The sequence below is a fragment of the Homalodisca vitripennis genome, chromosome 4, assembly GCF_021130785.1.
Source record: "Homalodisca vitripennis isolate AUS2020 chromosome 4, UT_GWSS_2.1, whole genome shotgun sequence".
Classification (NCBI taxonomy): Eukaryota; Metazoa; Arthropoda; class Insecta; order Hemiptera; family Cicadellidae; genus Homalodisca; species Homalodisca vitripennis.
Window position 1 is genome coordinate 49250588 of NC_060210.1, and position 21223 is coordinate 49271810.

The 21223-nt window shown below is 30.9% G+C and overlaps 1 protein-coding gene across 2 annotated transcripts; it reads right to left on the bottom strand.

Annotated features, from left to right (window-relative positions):
- Window positions 1-3504: 3504 nt before the first annotated feature.
- Window positions 3505-20320, bottom strand: LOC124359301. Of its 2 annotated transcripts, XM_046811928.1 has the most exons (8): window positions 20194-20320; window positions 17373-17553; window positions 14828-15050; window positions 14472-14673; window positions 13737-13971; window positions 10147-10336; window positions 6420-6698; window positions 3505-3843 (listed from the first exon to the last, which is right to left on the bottom strand). In XM_046811928.1, exons 2-8 carry the CDS (start codon window positions 17546-17548, stop codon window positions 3532-3534), a joined length of 1617 nt encoding a protein of 538 aa, XP_046667884.1. In that variant the 5' UTR covers window positions 17549-17553; window positions 20194-20320; the 3' UTR covers window positions 3505-3531. The 2 variants fall into 2 exon arrangements, with proteins under 2 accessions (XP_046667884.1, XP_046667885.1); XM_046811929.1 differs by lacking the exon at window positions 20194-20320 and having other exon boundaries at window positions 17365-17489.
- Between the last annotated feature and the right edge of the window lie 903 nt (window positions 20321-21223).

Consider the following 21223-nt stretch of genomic DNA (forward strand, 5'->3'; position numbering starts at 1 on the left):
ATACGGCTTTTCACCGGTTTGTTTTTCTAGCAATTTACAATGCTCTAAGCTGTTTCTATGTATTGTTTTCGATAGTTATTTTAACCGTACAATTTTAATGCTATAATGACGCATTTATATATCCTTTTATAATTTGTTTCAATACTCTTTAATTTAAGACTATTCGGAATTCTATATATAACATTCAAATTCTTTTTGGAAATAAAACCCCTTTTGAAACTCTCAAGTTTTAATTGAAGTTTAGTTTTTAGCCTATTTTAAAGGGTAACCAACATTTAAATGGTTTTAAAAAATCGTTCAATAAATAATTTATGTTTTTAGTCTGAGTCATTTGCGTATTTTAAGAAATTCCAGTTTTTTTTTAAGACGACTATTGAAATAAACAGTTGCTTTACACTTTTAACTTCTGGTTGGCCTACTTTCAGACCCCGGTATAATTTTATAATTACTGGTTGAGCATTATGGTCTGAAGGTGCAGTTATTAAAACAGAAACATCGATATCAGTTATATTCGATACACCATTATCATCAATAGCAGTGAATGATATGGTAGTTAAACATTCCGGTGAATTTATAGACCATTTAAGGTTAAAGATTTATAATAAAGTTTTGTGACTGTTTAGCTTTAATGTTATCGCTGTCCAAAACATCAGTGCTACAGTCCTCAATTATAATAAATTTTAGCTTTTTCAAAAATATGTCATTTAAAAACCTTTTCCATTTTCAAACATTAATATCACCATGTAAGGGGTTATTAAGTAAATTATTTTTATTATTTTTGTAGTAAAAATACATGCCGGCTAATTCAAAATATCTATAATAATACAGTCACTGATTTCATATTAAACATATAAACTTTTCAAAAATTGCTATACCACCTATAAGTTTTCTATGTTAGTACGTTGCTACTTGATAATTATAAATTTTGAAAAGTTCAATAGAACTATCATTGAAGCCATGCTCACTAATACTCGAAATATCAGGATTTATTTTCCCAGACATTGTAGTTAACTCATCAATTTTATTTGATGCAATTTTTACATTTTGTTGAATTATTGTGAGTTTTAAATTTACATTGGAATTTATATTCAAATGAGCTGTATTATTATAAGAAACAAATCTACATAACCTAAAAAACTAAAATCTGTACTTAATATTGTGATTCGGGCAATATTATTCATAACTTGTCATTGCGTCTGGTTTCATTTTCATTGCTGTCATGCAGGTTATTGCCTTATTCGGAAATGAGATTTCGCTGTACACAAAAGTCTTTAACTCTGCCATTTTAATTTTGCTTTGATATAGTTATTCCGCAAATATGAAATAATGTTCTTGAAATTTGTCCTTTCTAATCTGGTTTATGTGTAATCTTTGTCTAGTAAAATGCCTTCTTGGTAATTTGTTTAGCTTCTCATAGTTTGCATTATTAAATTCTAAACATAAGTTTATTGACGATCTTTTTGCTTCTACGATGTTCTTTTTTATAAAAAAAAAACAACATGGCTCTTTTATATTTAGCAATGGAGAAGGCAGAAACACTATGTAATTTCAAGATACTACATAAAACAATACTAGTGTTTTCTGATTTAAAATGTAAGTCTCTATAAGTCTGGATTACATTTGTCCTCCAAAGTTCTGTATTCAGCTCCTCTTCTTTACTAAAGGTGTTTTTTCTTGCTAAAAAATGTCTTTTTCTTAGGTCAAACACATGATTTTCAGCACTTTCAATTAACTTTTGTACCGGTGCACCAGGTTCAGCATATTTCTCGTAGTATTCAGAATACATGTTTGGCCAGATTTGGTTATTCCTTGTTTATGTACTTGAATAGGCTTTTTAAAATTGTCTTAGTTAATTACAGTGAAGTGGTACGAATGTACTTTGTATTGGTACTGAATATTGTAAATATTCTTAATCAACAAACACATTTGTTTGAACTTCTTGTTGTTTTTTTCCATTTAAAATCAAAATCAAGCATCTTGATAGTGTGCAGCATACTCGTTTCATCTTTATTTACTGTAAATTTCATGCAGTTATGTCTTTCTGTTGTATTTCTTTCTATATTACAAATAATTATGTAATTTCTTTATAATAATCAGGCTCACGTTCTCAACTAGTAAACTTCACTTCTCTTTCAAGTACCTTTTTTGAATAAATCTTAGTCTCTTCCTCAAACACTAAACATTTTTCACATTTACTATTATTTATTTTAATGCTATCTTTCAGATCGCTTTCCAAATTATGTAGTCCTTCAACGAATGTTGTATTTTTCTCTTGAAGATAACAACAATTCGCACAAGAAGCTTCATTGAATACTTCCAATTGCGTATCCTTATCAAATTGATTAATAACAACTTCCAGATGTTCATTTAAACTGTAAAAATAACTCATTCAACTTTCTTATAGATCTTATTATCAATTATATAATTGAAATTGTTATGACAACACATAGTGGCTATTGTGCTGCTGACATTTGTATTTATGATGCTGCGTATTATTTCGGATCTAACACTAGTTAATGTTATTGATGGCATATTTGGAATATTTTCTTCATTTACGAAATATATTTCCTGTGTTGTCAGGATGTTTCAATTAGGAACGTGTTAGGAAAGTGGTTTGTGGTTTCATTACTGACGACAGTTTTTTACGATATATCGGTTATCAATAAACAATCATTAGTCTCATGAGTACTGAGCCCTAGAATATTCGATTTAGCTTTTTGGTACATCAGTATATTCCTTGTTTTAAATTACTTCGCAAATTGCTCATATCAAAGTGATGGTTGAACATTACGATCAATTCTATCTAGTGACTTAATCTTCAAGTTTTTTTTGTTCTTTTTTCAATGGTGATTTTTGTACTTCCTTTCTCTTGACTTTATTTTTTATCTTTGATTCAATACTGAGTTAAAAATTCAATTGCATTAGAAGAATAAATTAGAGGTGGTCTTTTTTGTTCTTTTGTAACCTTATTTGAATTACTGCTTTGTTATTTTTTTCTTAATAACTTCTGTAAGCTTAAAAATACTGTAATTACATAAATATTGGGTTAGGAATATGCTAATATATTTTTATTTAGCACTTATGCTTCCTTGAGGTTAAATACAACTAAATAAAATTGTTATGAAATAATTAATTGTAAAAATATCAAGAATTCTACGTATTTTGAACACTACAAAACATCAATAATTTCAAGAGCTAATTTGGTTTCTGATGTTTTATCACAGTCAGCTGTCAACTCCTATTCTTAGGACCAAAAGTAAAATATCTTTTAAAATGTATACACATTGACCCATGCAAAATTGTAAGGAGGCACTGAACAATGTTTTATGGAACTGAAATTCTAAAATTAACAATGTATGTCTCTTTATGTTAAAAGTAGATTTATAGGATGCCATAATTATCTACAACACCTAAGCTTTGGAAAGAGTGTAAGTTTTAGAACAATAACATTATGTGGTGCTGCAAGGAAAAAATAGTCTAGTAGGCCTTCAATAAATCAACATATTAAGGGTTTTGGAGGTGAATTTATTGTCATGTCCTAGCATAAAAACTCTTATCTTTCCTTGGTGATCTCTCAGTCGTTGAATACCTAAGGAACATGACCCTACGCCTCTTCTCCGCCCGTGCCATCCTCCGGGATTCCTGTATGAGTCTGTGTATCATCTGTGTGTCGACTTCCAGTTCCAGGAGTGAGGGGAAGTACTGGGCTACGAGACTCATGAAACCATCTTTTAACTTCTCGTCCAGGGGTCTTTCTTTCAGCTCATACACTCGTACTTCGTTCACCAGCACCTCGAATAGGTTGATGGGCCGGGTCATCCTCACAAAGATCGGCTTGTGAACCTAAGACGTAAATTGTGTAAGATCTTGTATATAGTCAAAATACTTACCTTACTCTTTGAGTACATTCTATAATTTTATGCGGGACCTACGTAAAAAGTTATACGAATCAAACTTTTTAAACAGTTTAATTCCATAGCCACGCATCTCAAGTAGCAAACACCAAAAAATTTTTGTTTTAAAACCGTATTTGTTTATAGAAATTCACCTTCTTTTACAATTATATTTATTTTTCATGCAATAGAAGTGTTGTTCAATAAATTTAAAATAATAAAAATGCTTATTGTTCTACATATCAGTGTGGGTTATAAAATAAAAGTGATATTAGTGATTCTATTTTATTTTTTATAATCACGTTAAAGAACAAAATTTTACATATTCAACAAACCCTGACATCAAATTTTTTTATTATATTGTATATGTGGCCTATTCTTTGTTTGAAGTTTATTTTTGACCATGGAAGGGTTGTGAAGGAAACAGGAATTTTCCGGACATTTGCCATCGTTCAGTGAAACAAAACGAGTGTGGCCAATTGTTTTACGTATGATCACAATGCATTTGGCAATACTAATACAGTACAATCGACGCTGTCATTCATCAGAACTAACTGACCTTGAATCAATGTCATAGGAGTTAAACATTTTAACCAACGCTTTCTGTTCACTTTTTTATCCTTCTGATTGTACACATAAGTTATCAAATACGTTATTTTATACTGTCAAGGATTACCGTGGCCGATATTTTTATTTTCTTATATTAATATTCGTATTTTTATAGTAGACATTAATTATCTATTTACGAAATTGCATAATCTACGTTTCCTCCAATATTTCACATGAATGATAATCAACCTAAGGCAATTTATTTTTAGCCCGTTTTCGTATTGTCCTACTAAAAAATATTTGTCGAAAGGATTGCCTGGGGACATTCTCGGTTTATAAATTCAAAATTTAATGTAATTTAAATATTAATTTGTATATTTACAAGATATTATATTGTACAGGCTTTTTAGATAATCTATATACACAAAAGTCTTCAGTAGCAACTACAAAAAATTGCAATATTAGATTAAAATCTTATACGTACATAAGCTATAAGCAGATTTTTAACACATAGTACTTCTCGAATTTCTTGACAACAAAACAATATCATTGGCATGTGTAATTTTTTACTATTTCATTACCTTTAAGTAGTGATAGCATTTAAAATCTGATTTCTACTGTCAATAAATTTAAGTAAAAATTCATGATCTGTTAAAGTTAAAATCTCTCAAGCTAAAAAAGTAATGTTAAATAATTAGGAATTGTAAATCCCAATTTTAAGATATGTTTTCTACAAGAATACTTCCTTCTCTGTTACTTTGTAAGTAGGGACATCTGGAATGCAAGGTATATTAATAATTTAATAGGCCCGTTTAATACTAGGGTTTTATATTTTATGTAGTTATATTGTGTAAACGTGCTTACGTGATAATTACTTCAATCCTTGATAAAAAAATAAAAATTATTAAAAGAAGCTCGATCTTGACACAAACGCTAATAAATACAATTGTTAGGCGTTCAAAGTTGCAAGGCCTTCACTGGAATAGATCGTAACGATTCAATGAGTCTTTTTTTACCAACTTCCAAACATTATGTCAATATTACTTTTTAGAAAAGGAATACTACCTGTTTATTGGCTAAATATTTTGAAAGTGGTTGAATCGTATTATATACATAAAAATGTAAATAAGAACAGAATTTTGTGTTAATATTGTTTTATAACATTTAATTATAGCGCTTCAATAACGATTTACCAAATCTTTTTTTACTATTACTGGCTTACATACAATTTTTCATGTATTATATTAATTATTAAGGAACGAAAAAAGTGTTCTTAATATCATGTTATTGTCATTTGTCTGACCGCCCGTTCAATAACTAATATAAAGGTCCTTGAGATGTGAAACAAGCTTTTGTAGGACTTTCTTGGTGCAAGAGAGTTCAATGCTCATTTTAAAACCACAAATTGAAAAGGGGCTACCTTTTGTAATGTAACGTTCGTATGTAACGTCATAACCATTTAAAACAAGTTTTGTGCGTTTCTCTTGGTTTAATAATAAATAACTGTATTGATATAGGAATGAAAAAGTTTAAAGAGCAGTCCGCGCTTCTACCTGTTCGTCTGCCTGACCGCCTGTGCGATAACTCTTATTATCTGGTCCTAGAGACTTGAAAATTGGAATATAGGTTCCTCTTCGTCTAGTAGAGAACTCACTTCATTTTGGGGTTAAAAGGTAAAAGGCCTTCCTGCTATGTGTAGCCTGTGCAAAGTCACTTTCGCTACTTTCTCTCGTGTTCCTTGATAGTCATTGTTATCATGCCAAAATGTATTCTTTGCTATTGATATTGCTTGGCAGGTTACTAAACATAGTCCGCAGACTAGAACGCAGATTTTCCAATCATACCTAGTATCTAAATGTGGTCTCTTCACTATATCATTAATTTAATGCAATTATGATGACCAATATTAAAACTATTACATTCAGTATTTGTAGCATTTTATGTTCATACGAGTAATAAAATTCATTTTAAACTTACCATCATCGCCCTACTCTCCGGATCCTTCTCAAGGATAAGATTATACGCCTCAAGGGCTCGTTCTAAGTCTCTCACTATGAACAAGTAGAATGATCCTAGCTGAGAGACAGCGTCCTCGTGGTGAGGTCTTGCCGAGAACTTCTCTATCAATTTCCTCAGGCGACCTACGGGGTTGTACTGTTCGTTCATTCGGAAACGGAGTCTTATGGCGTCCATAGATGCTCCGTAGTTCCCTTGGTCACTTGCCATTTCGAAAAACTTCAAGGCTTTTTTAGCATCCTGAAAGAATATGCTATTAGTTACTCATACTTTCGACAGGAATCAGTATTTAGAACTTGTTACATGAGCATTTATTAGAAGTTATTTTTCTGTTATACCTTTAAAATACTGTAGCCTTTTAATTCAGAGTTGTGTAATTATTTGAGCTATTGTAACATTGGTTTGGGATGAGCAAACCTGGTAGCATTTTTATTAAAACATTCCAATTCAATGATAACTTACAATTTTCTACTTTAATAAAATACTAGCCATAATAACAATTTATAAGAAGTATCAACTTTAGCGCAATGCGGATGTTACACACATGAAGTAATATGAAGAATTATAATAACTAAAGTTTGTATTTACTTTGACAAAGTTTAACTAAAGCAGTGTTATGAGAGTTTTGCTTATAGTTGCAGTTTATGATTCATACAGCTATATCCACATTACTAATATTGATTCGTTTTAAGCCTTTTACTTGAATTTTAATACTCCAGTTGTTGCATAGATGTCTTCAAGCCTTATATATTGCCATTATCGTGTGAGTCAGTGATTCATTTATCTTTAATAACAACTTTAAAAAAACTTAGTTATAACTCATACTACCAAGAACAACATTGATGTGTAATTAATTATCTAATGTATAGTATATTTTAGACTGTACTTCAGTTATATAAGAGTGTATTCAACAAAAAATCTTCGTTATAATAAGTATATAACTATTTATTGACGTAGTGCGTAGGTATCCATTTCACAAATTTGCGATAACCATATAGTTTCTATTAGTAAATTTTGTATCGTTTATGAATTCTTACTGTTAAATATATTTATAATCCTAAATTGTATAATAAAGTTCCAACGAATAATACGTTAGAGATGAAGTAATAACTTTAAAAGTGAAAGAACTATAATATGTCCTAATATATTACTACAGTATAATTTAATGTTAATAAATTGAAATTTAAAGCCTCATTCCGTTGTCAAACATATATTTCGTAAGAAGAATAAAATTTTGGTTAGGACGGTGTTGTATGAATAATCAGATATTGCAAATAATCAATACAGCTTATGCAGTACACCTAAGATTTTTACTTAAAACGTTTATCTACTCCATATGTCTTACAAATAATGATTATATTACGCTGTTGCATAAACGCTTTAAAAGTTAAACGTCAATAGGCTCCGTTACGGTAATTTGCTTACATGGTCCAGCCTGTAAGCGTTGTATTCAAATAGACGAAAATAGTATTTATATATATACAAATGGACAACAAAATCATATATATTGCCAGATTAGTATATTTAATGTTTATCTAAACAATACAATACTATACTCTGTCCGGAGAGCGACGGCCCCTAAAGGATTACAGACCCTCGCTGATCAAGCGTTCTCGCACGCACACTCACAATCCTAATGGTTGGTTTTCCTGCCAATCACTGGCTATGTTCCCAGTGCCCATTAATCAGTTTAATTACATCCCATTAAATGTAGTTAATTTTATTACATGCTATGTTTACGAAAAATAAATGTATTGTTGTCATATTGTTTTCATATAATAATATATATATATATATATATATATATATATATATATATCGTAGGCTAAATATATAATAACATGATCCTATTGTGTATAATATTATACCACAAATAATGTAATAATACCCTAATTTCTTAAAATAAGAAGAGGCCGATCCCCTTTCTAGCCCTATTCTGCCTGTTCTCATGGGTCACTAGCCTGTTCTTTTAAAACAGAATAAGGAGGAGAGTCGATACAAATGAAGATCGGTGGTACTGAAAAAGTGCTAGGCAAGGTCTGTTCCTGTGATATCTCAAACTCAGATCCAAAAACCGACGTCTAAGACCACTCGGACACCCGCTCTCCAAATAGTTGGGTGATTGTATATGATTATTCCAGCAATTTGACTCGGTATATCCTACACTAACGTAATAAGGAGATAGAAAACCTACTTAATGTATTATTTTCTATGATACTGTAAAGAATAGAATAAAAAACTTAATGTTAATAATAGAAATGTGTTGAGGATTTGGAAAGTAACAAAGCAAAAATAACGAGATGGATGAAAAATACTAAAGTATTAGCAAATAGAGATTGCAGCTGGGTGTAGTTAGGTATTTGCCTAGCACGCACGCATCCATACTCACATACACAGAGGGTTGAAGCTAGCCCGGAGCCTGCGGTTTCCGTATCCGATTATTCAGTAACATCTAGACTCATGAGTAAGCAATACAATTTCAGTGTATTATACGTAGGCCCGTGTTTGTGCTCGTGCTATTCTGTGTTCACGGACAGATTTGAGGAGCGACAAAATGTAGAAAATTGTGTTTCATATTCATAATAAACTATTTACAAAACGTAAGTAACGTAAATGGATTTGTATATACTGTACTAACAGATATTGTTATAGAGAGAATCCACCTCCACAGCCGCCTACCGTTCCACTATCATGGATCAATAAGTGCAGATACTTGAGTTTAAACATTAACCACGAACTAAATAGTAAAGCTGCAATAACGGGAGATCAATTAAAATGTACTGTGTCTATTTCTGCGATTGCACATAAAATGCAAATAATTGACGAACAATATCTTTATATTTCGATAACAACGAAGGTCCAGTAGCTGGCACGTTTCAATGTCACTGCAGCAAATTTGATAAAAGTTTTACACGTATAATATGTAATTTTAGGATTTGTGAGTAATACGGATAAACGTTTACTAATCAAATTATTATCTCAATTTTTATTTTTGGCCGGGTGGTTTACAAAATTCAGCATTAGTAACGTTAAGTAGCTGTTAAAGACATTACCTTGGGCGTCTAATTTTGTTATGCACTATTCAAACCTTTCATTTTTAACATCGGTTTCATTGAACAGTACTTATTTTACCGCAGCCTACACCTGCTCTATGAAACACGAAGACAACAATACTGGTCGATATTGCAACGATCGTGTGCGTGTGTTAGTACCCAGGATTGCAAGAAGAAGCCTCAATGGATAGGAATGGAGGGCGCGGTGTTCGACTGATGACACAAGGGTGCACAATTACTAAATACGGGCATGATTATATGTTGTTTGGTATTATTTTTTGGTATATATATATATATATATATATATATATATATATATATATATATATATATACTAATCACTTTAGGACAGCATTACAAATAACAGAAATCTGAGTTTTATTTGGAAAATATGCACTAGGTGACTAAAAATGAGGGAAAAAGGCCGGTCCTAATCCTCTGCACTCGTGTGTTTAGGGTCTTAGATTGATTGGGTAAAAACTACCTGAACCCAGCAGACACTATATGCTAATTTCATATTTTATGCTACTTATTTTATAAAACTAAATTCAACCTCCTTTTTTATTCTCTGATTTTCAATGTGTAAATGCTACTTGTTAAATTAAATGTAAGTGATGAGTATGGAAGTAACTTACATAGTCCATTTTGAGATAAAATACACCAGCTGAATGTAAAAACATCGTGTTATTTGGGGCTACCATTGTCACCTTGTCGACCATTTTCCGCAGCTGTGCAAGGTTCAGGTACTTCCTGGGCAGTTTGAGCATACCATTCAGACATCGGATATACGTGTAGCTGCAGTTGGGTCTGAACACCAGCGCTTGTCTGAAACCATTAAACTCAAGTGGGAAAACTTTCTAAATATAGGTAGATGGGAAATCTATTACTAGTACGACCTTCTATGTATATAATTATGTAGTTTATCTTATATAACATTCATATAAAATTGTTTTCAATATTATACTATCGGCATGAGAAAGTTTTTGTACAAACGAAAAGTAAATATCACATTAATATATTTGAATACATATTAGTAAGGTTTTATTCATATAAAATAATCTTATATCTATATTGATATGTTTCCTAGATTTCCTTATTTTCCTATTTTATAATCCGTTAAAGCTATGTTTTAAAATCATTGTCGCGATAAGGAAACTATTATTTGCTGTTGGTATATCACAGATTGGTAGGTAGGCCTAACACGGATTCCGAAGAGCATTTAAATGATTGAAGTAAACATCATTTGTATCAATTATTAAATATCTTTTTATCTTCAGAGAAACAGAAAGCACTTTAGTAAGTTGTATGCCTGAAATTCGTGAAATCACTAAGAGAGGAAGGTTCCAAGCGCTTTCAGCAAGCATTCATAATCTCCTCGGACAAGTGCCATTGTCAGTGAACGTAAAGTCAGCTAATACACAATCAAATGGGCTTAGAGCTAGTATTCCACAAAAACAGAATACCATAAAGGATTTCATTTGTAACACCGAACAATCACTGTTTGTTTAATTACTGTTTCAGTCATTTAATACTTGTTAGGTTTTTAATAAAACGTGGCAATAGCGTCCTGTGCATCGTACCGCTAGTTTCATTCAATTATTAGTATATATTGATAGAATTACGGGTATGTTGAACATAACATACGATCGAAACAAAACCTTCATACGATATTAACTTGATGATATATTTTATAAAACATTTTTGAGATTATATTGTAAATAGAACCTTTGTGTGTAGTTTATATGTTTTATCTAGGAGGAATGTTACTCATTCTATAATTATTTCATTACAATATTTATAATATACGTTATAGAAAGCAGTAACAACTTTGAAAGTTAGCAAGGGTCATAATGTTCGTAGTAATAATGCGATTGTTGTTGCATTCGAAATTATCGTATTCAAAATATCGGATACTTGAGTTTCAAGAAATTAATACAATTGTGAGTAAAGTAAACTTAGATTAGTTACAGTAAGTCTTCGAGTTTGTATTGTAGATTATTGTTAACAGTGTGTAAATCTTGACACCAATTAATATAAAACGTTAAAAGCCAAAATAAGTCTTTTATATAAGAATAAGAATAATTTATTTTCACTTCTTTTGTACATAATTTTTTTACAAAAATAAATACTTGTACAGTAAAAAGATTCTTAGAAAAAAATTACAAAATGAAAACAATAAAAGAGAGCACTAGCTAGCACTAAGAATAATAGATCATCATGCCATGAATGACTACAAAAACAAAACAAAACAAAACAAACAAACAAAATAACAAACAAATATTTTAAAATATTTGGCTACAACAAATAGCTAAGTTTTTGTATTAATCGACATAGGCCTACCATACATACTTTATTAACGCATTAGTTAGAAAATATAATACTTAACACTTTATATTTCTATTACATTATATATACTTGAAATACATATTTTAAGCCGAGAAACTTTTTAGTCTCAAGAGAAATTGTGGTAAAATTCTAACAGCCGGTTTACAGTTAACGGTTTTGCTGTTGTTATCTTGAGGTTTTTTACTATATATGCTAAAATACGATTACCTCAGTGAGGTCTTTCTCCCTTTCAAGAAGAGTAAATGTTTTTTTTTATATGAAATTATATATGTGGAAACAATTTCCGCAATATTATAGTGTTAAACAACTGAGAAGCAATTTCGTACAAAATACGAGTAATATAAATAACCGCCATACGGAAACATTTAATTGAGTGGAAATGGCTTACCAACTCGTTAAGAGTTCAGTAAATAAAACCGTGCCAGGTTTGGTTGGAGTAAATTACGGTAGCTATCGTTTTCACTCACATGAATTTTAAGATGTAGTACATTACACAAAGTCCTATTCGGCAACCTTCGAGAAATCTTATTTGACAATGAATGATTTTACAAGAGCAATATGAGTTGTAATTTAAATAGTTGGCTTATCAATAACTGTATGAATTTTGACACTTTCTAAGGCATGTTGTATCCTACCCAAACTTGGAATTAGTCTTTTATTAGGTTATATTAAAAAACCTACTTTTCGAACAGGGTGGTTTTGAAGTATGGAGTTCATAATACAACATCTTTCTGGATTGACAAGCAAATAAAAGTATCCTGAAATTAATTTCTTTCAATTTTGGATGTTACGGATTTTAATTGATTTGCTGTTTGTAAGTTTTAAAAACATGTACAGGTAATTATAAAATATTTTATTTTATGGATCAGTCTAATGATCAAACTTTCTATTGTTTTAAAAGTGGTGTCGTGCGCTGAGTGTACCATTCTGACTGGCGTACTTGACCTACTTGGACGGTAACATTAAAGGTTTGTAGGTTACAGGTAGGTCTGCTAGATTCGTGACAAACAAACATAACCTTAACTTTTTTATATCACTGCTACGTGGACTATTGTAGCCATATATGTAATTTTCTCCAGGTTGTTGCTATAATGAGGCGGTTAATATTATAATGTAGAAACATATAACAAATGTGTGTAGGACTTCTAAAACGTTCTCTCTGAACTCGTTTATACTCTTCCACTGTTTAAAGTATTACGTTCAATTGGAAATTTAAAAAATAATGACATTAAGCACAAGCCATGTGTTAGTAAGTTTGGAATAACTAGAAGTTAAAATACTTTTAATTACCTCAATTTAAACTAGTACAAAATACACTTAATACGACATCCCACGATAATACATTTTTTTATTAGCAGGTAGGCTATAGTTATTGTTCTCAAACCTATAATATATGTAATGTAAAGTTATTTGTTGACTGGATATTAATTTACTATTAGAATAACAATCCTCATTTACATTTTCTTCTTAGATTATTTACATTTTATTTGAGAATGGGTTCTATAGAAATAAGTTATTTCATTATCCGTTTCCTTATTTTGATAAATTCGTTATTATGAACGCATATATCGTAGTAAAATTAAACATTGTTTGTTTACATTAAGTACAAATAAACTCATTTAATGAGTTATTATAATATAATACAATAAGTAATAGAATAATTTTTTGGGAAAATATGAGGAGTTGGATTAAATCCCTATCTTGTTCTGGATATATAATACATAATGTAAAACTCCGTATCTTTCTCATGTTTTACTTATGAAGTAAATATTTAAAACCCACTTTAATACGAGTATGAAATGTAATAATTTCTGTTAAATTATATATTTACTACACTAAACTATAACTGTTTTTAGAATTCTTATAACATAATACATACTGGTAAAGTTCTACAGCTTTTTTGTTCATATTATTGATAGCCTGGTAGAGAGAGGATCTGTAGAAGTTCTCATCTCCGCGGTGGTGGATAAAGGCAGCGCTGGCGCTCTGTTGGTACACCTGAGCCACATACATTATATACTTAGGGTTAGGGTTGAGAGACACTGCCTTCTCTATCATCTCCACCTCCTCTCTTGGTACCCCACTGAACTTTCTTGTACACCTCCGGACGCGTCCTACGAGGCAAATAAATAAATTTTATCATGCAAGTTTGAGGAATTCATTAAGCAGTACTTATAAAATTTAATGAATTTTCTTTATTTACTCATATAGAAATTTGTAAAAAAATAAGATAGTTTTTCCATGAACTGACTTCAGCTGAAATATTTGTAGGGTAAAGTAATAAAAAATAAGATTTTACGTGAAATATAATTTTAAATTAACATTGTAATGACGAGATAAAATATAAACATTTATATACAGAAGGAGACGGGGAATTGAAAACGTTTTACATGAAATTATTGGTAAACTGCATACAATTTAAAATACTCATAGAACTTGTGACATAATTTCCTTCACGACAGTGTCATGAACGCTTGATGACAGTTTCATGAACGCTTGATGAATGTTGTAATATAAGATATTAGTTACATAAAAACTAATTTAAATGTTATATCAGTTACTTGAGATATTCTTTAGTGCGTTAATAGATAAATCATATTACAAGAGGACTGACCCATGCACTTCCCGGTAAGAAAGTGCCATTCTGCCTCTGAAGGATCGGTCTCCAACGCCTTCCTCGCCCACTTCAAGGCTTCCATGTTGCCGTTGTATCCATACTCCAGGTAACAAATCGTCTTGGTGCCATAAAGGCTCGCTCGCTCTTCGTCACTGAACAGTGTTAGGTTGTACTTCTGGCCCATTTCCTGATCCAGATACTGCAGCAGACCACATTCAATGTTTCTTTTTGAGTTTGAGAACATGGCGGATCCAATTAACTTTTTATTTTTTTATGAAACAATTTTGACCTCAAAACTAAAACTATGTAAGAATATTTGGAACATTTTAATGAAGCTCAGAAAACCCACTCACGTCGAGGTCAACCTCAAAGTTGGAAATGGTGGCGAATAGAAGTGCTCTACTGGCGAGAGTCAAATGCCAAAGAGGCCGGCGCATGCGCAGATAGAACCTCTCGTTACATCCTATCCTGTCCAGTCTGGTCAATTCTGCCTCGCAACTCTCGATTTTCTTCACAGCCTCCGACTGGTTACCGCTGTTACACAACTCGTAACTCAACAACAGCTGGATCACAAAACTGCAACATTACCATATCTTGGTTGTTTTAGCTGTCTCTCGTCAGTTTTTACGATTGTAAAGGATGTAATGGAACCAATAGGCTATTTCTATTCTTATCTTACAGAGACCATCATCTGATGACGTGGATTTTAAATTCTGGTAGTTCCATCGATAATAGTTTTAGGATTCGTATAAATTATAATATCCTGATAGTTTATACAGGGTGTACATAAAGTCCTGCACGGGTATAATATTTTCTGAACGATAACAGATAAATAAACAAGATTTGGTACATCAATACTACACCTAAAAATCTACTTTTTGAAGGAACTATCAGTTTTCTGTAATATCATGGGGACGTCCCGCAAGGAGTCAGAAGGAAATCTTAAATAGGAGCATAGGTCAATATGGACATCATTTTAAAGGGCTTATCTAGCAGAGTTTAATGCCGCAAACCGCACTCAAAAAGATTGATCCAGTACAAAATGGCGGCTGTTCAAAGATTTTACTTGGTTACATTTTATTAGTAGCCATAACGCCAGTAAAGCAAAACTGCAACCAAACGAATACTGCAGCTAACTACTACATTATGCTTGTCAGTTGTACAGAAGTGAATTATGACATTAGTTATCCTCAAGGGTTACAAATTTGGTCCTAATATATTGATAACGGGGAAAACCTGATAACAGTAACAATTAGAAATCTCAGAGACCTATGACGATCGGAAACACTTCCTGTTTCCATAAAGTGTTGAACAGTTCTCCCTACAGTTGTTCTAGAAATTGGCTGCCTCTCGTGAAAGTAGTCATTAAATAAATGGCATGCTTCATCGTGTGATCGTCTGTTATTTCCCCAACCAACCATCATAAGAAGTGTTATACGTTCACGTTCGTCAAGCGACATAGTGTAGTTGAAGAACTACAAGCAATACGACAAACTCTTTTGTACTAAAGCGCACTGATAAAATGGATGGACAGCACTACTAAAACAAGAAAACTAGAATAGCCTACTATGAATAGACTGGCTAATAGCAAAATCATAACTGCGACCCAAAGATAAGAGATTTCTAATTGTTACTGTTATCAGGTTTTCCCCGTTATCAATATATTAGGACCAAATTTGTAACCCTTGAGGATAACTAATGTCATAATTCACTTCTGTACAACTGACAAGCATAATGTAGTAGTTAGCTGCAGTATTCGTTTGGTTGCAGTTTTGCTTTACTGGGGTTATGGCTACTAATAAAATGTAACCAAGTAAAATCTTTGAACAGCCGCCATTTTGTACTGGATCAATCTTTTTGAGTGCGGTTTGCGGCATTAAACTCTGCTAGATAAGCCCTTTAAAATGATGTCCATATTGACCTATGCTCCTATTTAAGATTTCCTTCTGACTCCTTGCGGGACGTCCCCATGATATTACAGAAAACTGATAGTTCCTTCAAAAAGTAGATTTTTAGGTGTAGTATTGATGTACCAAATCTTGTTTATTTATCTGTTATCGTTCAGAAAATATTATACCCGTGCAGGACTTTATGTACACCCTGTATATAATTTATAATTTATTATAAAACTAGCTCTACACAAAAAAAGTTATTATGACAACACAGCGGTTTAAATGCAACATTGACAACAACGGAACACATATTAACTTGAATTACATACCAGTGTAATTTTAAATATAAAAGGTTATTTTTTCAATTAAAATGTATTTTAAAACCCTAATTTTCAACTTACATTTTGCAGGATAACGCTTTCATTACCTCAAATCTAAATTTAGTGATATGTTTTATACATATTTCACATTTTATGTTAATATTACGGAATCATTAATAACTGAAAGGGTATATTAGTAGTGTTATAGGTTATTTTCTCGTGGGCGTAATTGTTTTTAAATAAATGCACTATATAATATTGAATTATCTATGTATATTATTCTCTGACATAATTATGTTTCATTGCATTTACACTGACATCCTCTTTTTAGCTCGTTCTGCTCAGTTAAACACTGTTTAGAACCACGTACATAATATGATAAATCGTTATATTTTTAGTTTTTAATGGGCTTGTCAATAGAATAATACTTATAAAAATCTTTGTTGATGTAGTATTATTTAAAACAATAAAATTTCTTCGGCCTCTCATTTTCTATGTAGTATAGCAAACATATTTCTCGTATATTCATCTTATTTATTCAAGCTTCTATTAAATAATGTGTTTGTTAGATTGTTTTATAACGCTCGATAGTGAAATCGAGATTGGTATCATTGAACCATACTATTTCTAACCTATAGTTTAGTTAAGCTAAGGGAAAAAGAAGTACTCTATTATTACTTGCTTACTGGGACCACTTGAATTGTTCATAATGCTCCTCGACTACGTCCTGCTTCTCCAACAGTCTTTCCAAGATGTTTGAAGATTCCTTTACTAGAAGAGCAGACATTCCCCACACAAAGGGGCTCTCCACTGGCACCGAAGTGAACTTGTTTGCTAACGTGCCCACTTCCACATCGTCCATGTAGCCTGAATATTCCAAAATAATATTGCAAATAATAACAATCCTTAAAATATTAAAGATAAATTGATATTTAATATATAAAAAAGTGACTTCAATCATTATGTCAATGTATTCAAAGGCTAACAGTACATAAAATCATCCAATACCTAATATCCGCTTTATTGTGTTTGACCATACATTTTTCATTAAAGTATATGTCCAAACCATCTTAAGTGTGGAACTTGCTGGTTTAACTAATTACTTATAATCACAAGTTATTATTTTGGACGCGTTGATTGAAACAAATCTTAACCATGCAACTTTGAACTTTTATACCTTAGATTATATTTTAGTAGCAAATTAAGAAATTACACATTATTTTTAATGTTATTCTCTGTCATATACATATGATATTAAAAAGATTTGCCATCGTATGATTTGCAATTTTTTTATTAATAGATTGTGGAATCTATAATTAAAACGAGCGTACATATTTTGGTCCAAAGCTCAAATTAATAATTGTTCATATTGTTATTATAAGAAATATTAGTACGGTGCCTAAAGTTTATGGCGTTAGTATATGTTGTGTTTAATATTTGTTATTTCTAAATAGCAATTAGTTAAGCTGAACCAGAACTAATTATCCTAATTGATTATTAATCGTGAAAATATAATGGAACATATACGCAGCGAAGTATTTATAGTTGTACGCGGTATAAAGTATAATTAAATGACAATTGAGCTTAGTAAAAAATTTTTAATATAAGTTTAGCCAAAGTTAAAGTAAAACCCCACATTTACTATACGATTGAGAGTGAGAGTCTTTTCGGGGCTTATTTTTCAGGTCCCGCGGTAGATGTTAGTTCAATTAAATTTTTTGGTAAATTTGTGTTTATATTTCTAGATAATTAAGTTCATAAGCTAGATAAAATCAATGAATATTTTACATACTCTTAACAGCCTCAGTTTATAATTTACTCAAATATTATCGGTTTCTTCTCCCTTTTGTTTCTTAACGATGTAAAATTGGATTCTACTTAAAGAAACATATTTTTAAATAGTATACTTTCTCAATAACGATTTCTCATCTAGTTGAAAAACAAGCATACAGTACTTAATTTTCACAATAAAACTGTTGCAGTCAAAATTGGGCTAATAATAAACAAAATTATAAAATTTGATATACATTTTAGCTTTCAGATCGTATTATGGTGAAAATGTGAGAGATGAAGCAAAATCTTAACAGAACTAAACTTTCGTTCATTTATCGTTCTTCTAATAATAACTAAAACTCGGTGTTTTTTAATTGATATTCATATAACTTGATGAGAGTAATACTGTTCCTATGTAATTTTTGGAATTGTAAATTTTACCATATTCCTCTGAAAAATGTTTTACATGTATGGATTTCAAGCTTTATATATATATATATATATATATATATATATATATTCAAATGTCGTAAAGCTTGAAATTATATATATATATATATATATATATATATATATATATATATATATATATATATATATATAAAACAGTAATCAGGATATAACATAGAAACAATTTTTACAGTGCAAGTATTTAACATATTTGCATAATAAATATTAATGTTAATGGATACAACACTTATTATTAAAAGATATTAAGAATCTATCAATATCAATAGGTGTTGCATTTATTCACTTGAACTGTGTGCTGTGGAAGTGTTTATATACAGGTTTTGAAAGTAAATTGAGGTCAGAAAAGTGTGTGAGGTGAGAAATATTACGAGTAGTTAATCACTGGTTTGACCCCACTAGGTTTGTCGTTAGCAACTTAATGAGATGGGATTGATAAGGAATATAAGTGGTGTGGGTCCAATCATTAAATCTCTGTTCTAAATACGATTATGCATTTGGATCAATTAAAAATACTAAACAGGTCACAATTCGGTATACCATTGTTATAACTGTAATTTAAAGAATATTTCTTTTAATTGTCTGAAAATCTATATTGTTTATACTTACTTTAATAAAATATTATCACGAGAATAAAACTTTTTATCTTAACCTTACGTTATCACATGTTTTAGACATTTAAAATAATGCATTCAAACTAAACTCATGCAATTCATTACATCTTAGTTAGTGTTGTTATTATATAATTGTGTGTAATTCTATTTTTCTAACAAATTTATATTGTTTTGAAATCATTAATGTTACAATTGAAGCACGTACCCTAGTCAAACTTTAGCCGGTATAAGAAATTTGGAGATGCACTACTTATCCCTGAATATGTATAAATATGCCTTATAGAAATAAATAGATTAGCCGTTCTGAAACAGTTTAATTTAATTTAAATAGGAATCTTGACAACAATAAAGCGTTAAACCGGCGGGCATATTTCAATTTTGGTTCGATTATTCCAAATATTATGGCTCTTTTATGTTGATTAACGATACATAATACAAAAAAATTTTACATTACGAACTGTTTGTTATAACTAATTACTCCACCACTTGCAATGAAAGAGGAATGACTTTTTGTCAAATAAGATAACTCTATCTAAAATGTTTATGTTCAATTGCTTCAGAATTTTTAAACGTATTTCTACTACTCAATTTACTACTCAAAGACATACTATAGTTATAATTATATATGTTAATACTATATATCTTGACTCACTGTATTGTATTGCAGTTTTAGCAAAGAAAGCACTTTATTATAGGAGCAATCGGTGCACACTAATGGTAGGTTTATTATACGGATGCACTTTGATATAACACATTTGGTCGTGAAAAGCAACTCAGAGCTGCCAACCTAAAGTGGTGCTCAGATACGGGAGTTGCTCAATATGTATTTATATAGAGTGTCATTATTATGAAATACTTAAACCTTATGAGAGCAATGTCTGCTATCATAATGTTTATAGTCAGCAAACGAATCTCGAATTGTATTAGCCTTCGCCAACCTAGCCTATAATACTAGCAAGAATTATAAACTATTGAAAAATTTATCAAATAAAAGTTGTGTCTTGAGTAGGTTATAACTTAAAATTAAGATTTCTTTCAAAAATATACTTCTCTACTACATTTTTAATATTAAACAAACTTTAATTTTTAATTATGTTGAAATTGAACATATAAATTGTAAGTAAACTTATTGATAGCGCTACTCAAATTTGGCTTGTGAGCATGGAACTCTTCCTTCGTTTAATTGTATAGGACTAAACAGTGTTAACAAAACTAGTCCGAGACACATTAGGGGTTTACCATGCACTGAAAGTCAGACGAAATTGATTTCTGTAGTTATTATTGCTGGCTGGATACAGTATAGTGTTCATGAAACATCATGTTCTACTCCTCAATGAGGCCATGAATTTGTGTGTGGGAGGGGGTGAAATCACTGGTGGACGCGATGTACTATGCCAACTCTATAACTTGACATCCGTGTTGAATAACGAGTTATTTCGTGTTATAATGTTTTCGAATTCATATTTTAGTGATAAAGTATGTTTTATTTAAAGATGTTCAAGTTTTAAAGGTTACAGAATAAGATCATTATCAGGTCAATATTGTACCATCATAACAGTATCTGGTACCCTTATAATCATACCAACTCTGAGGCAAATCTTACTTGGTATTATTTTCATTGCACAAGTTTATCCTGCCCATCATTATATAGCAGTATATCTCTACCTGTACCAATTATCCAT

Coding starts and splice junctions, on each gene's coding strand:
- LOC124359301 (XM_046811928.1), bottom strand. CDS start 17,548: ATGGACGATGTGGAAGTGGGCACGTTAGCAAACAAGTTCACTTCGGTG. Junction 6,699..10,146: donor TTTATCTCAAAATGGACTAT/GTAAGTTACTTC, acceptor ATATTCTTTCAG/GATGCTAAAAAAGCCTTGAA. Junction 3,844..6,419: donor CGGAGAGTAGGGCGATGATG/GTAAGTTTAAAA, acceptor TTTACGTCTTAG/GTTCACAAGCCGATCTTTGT.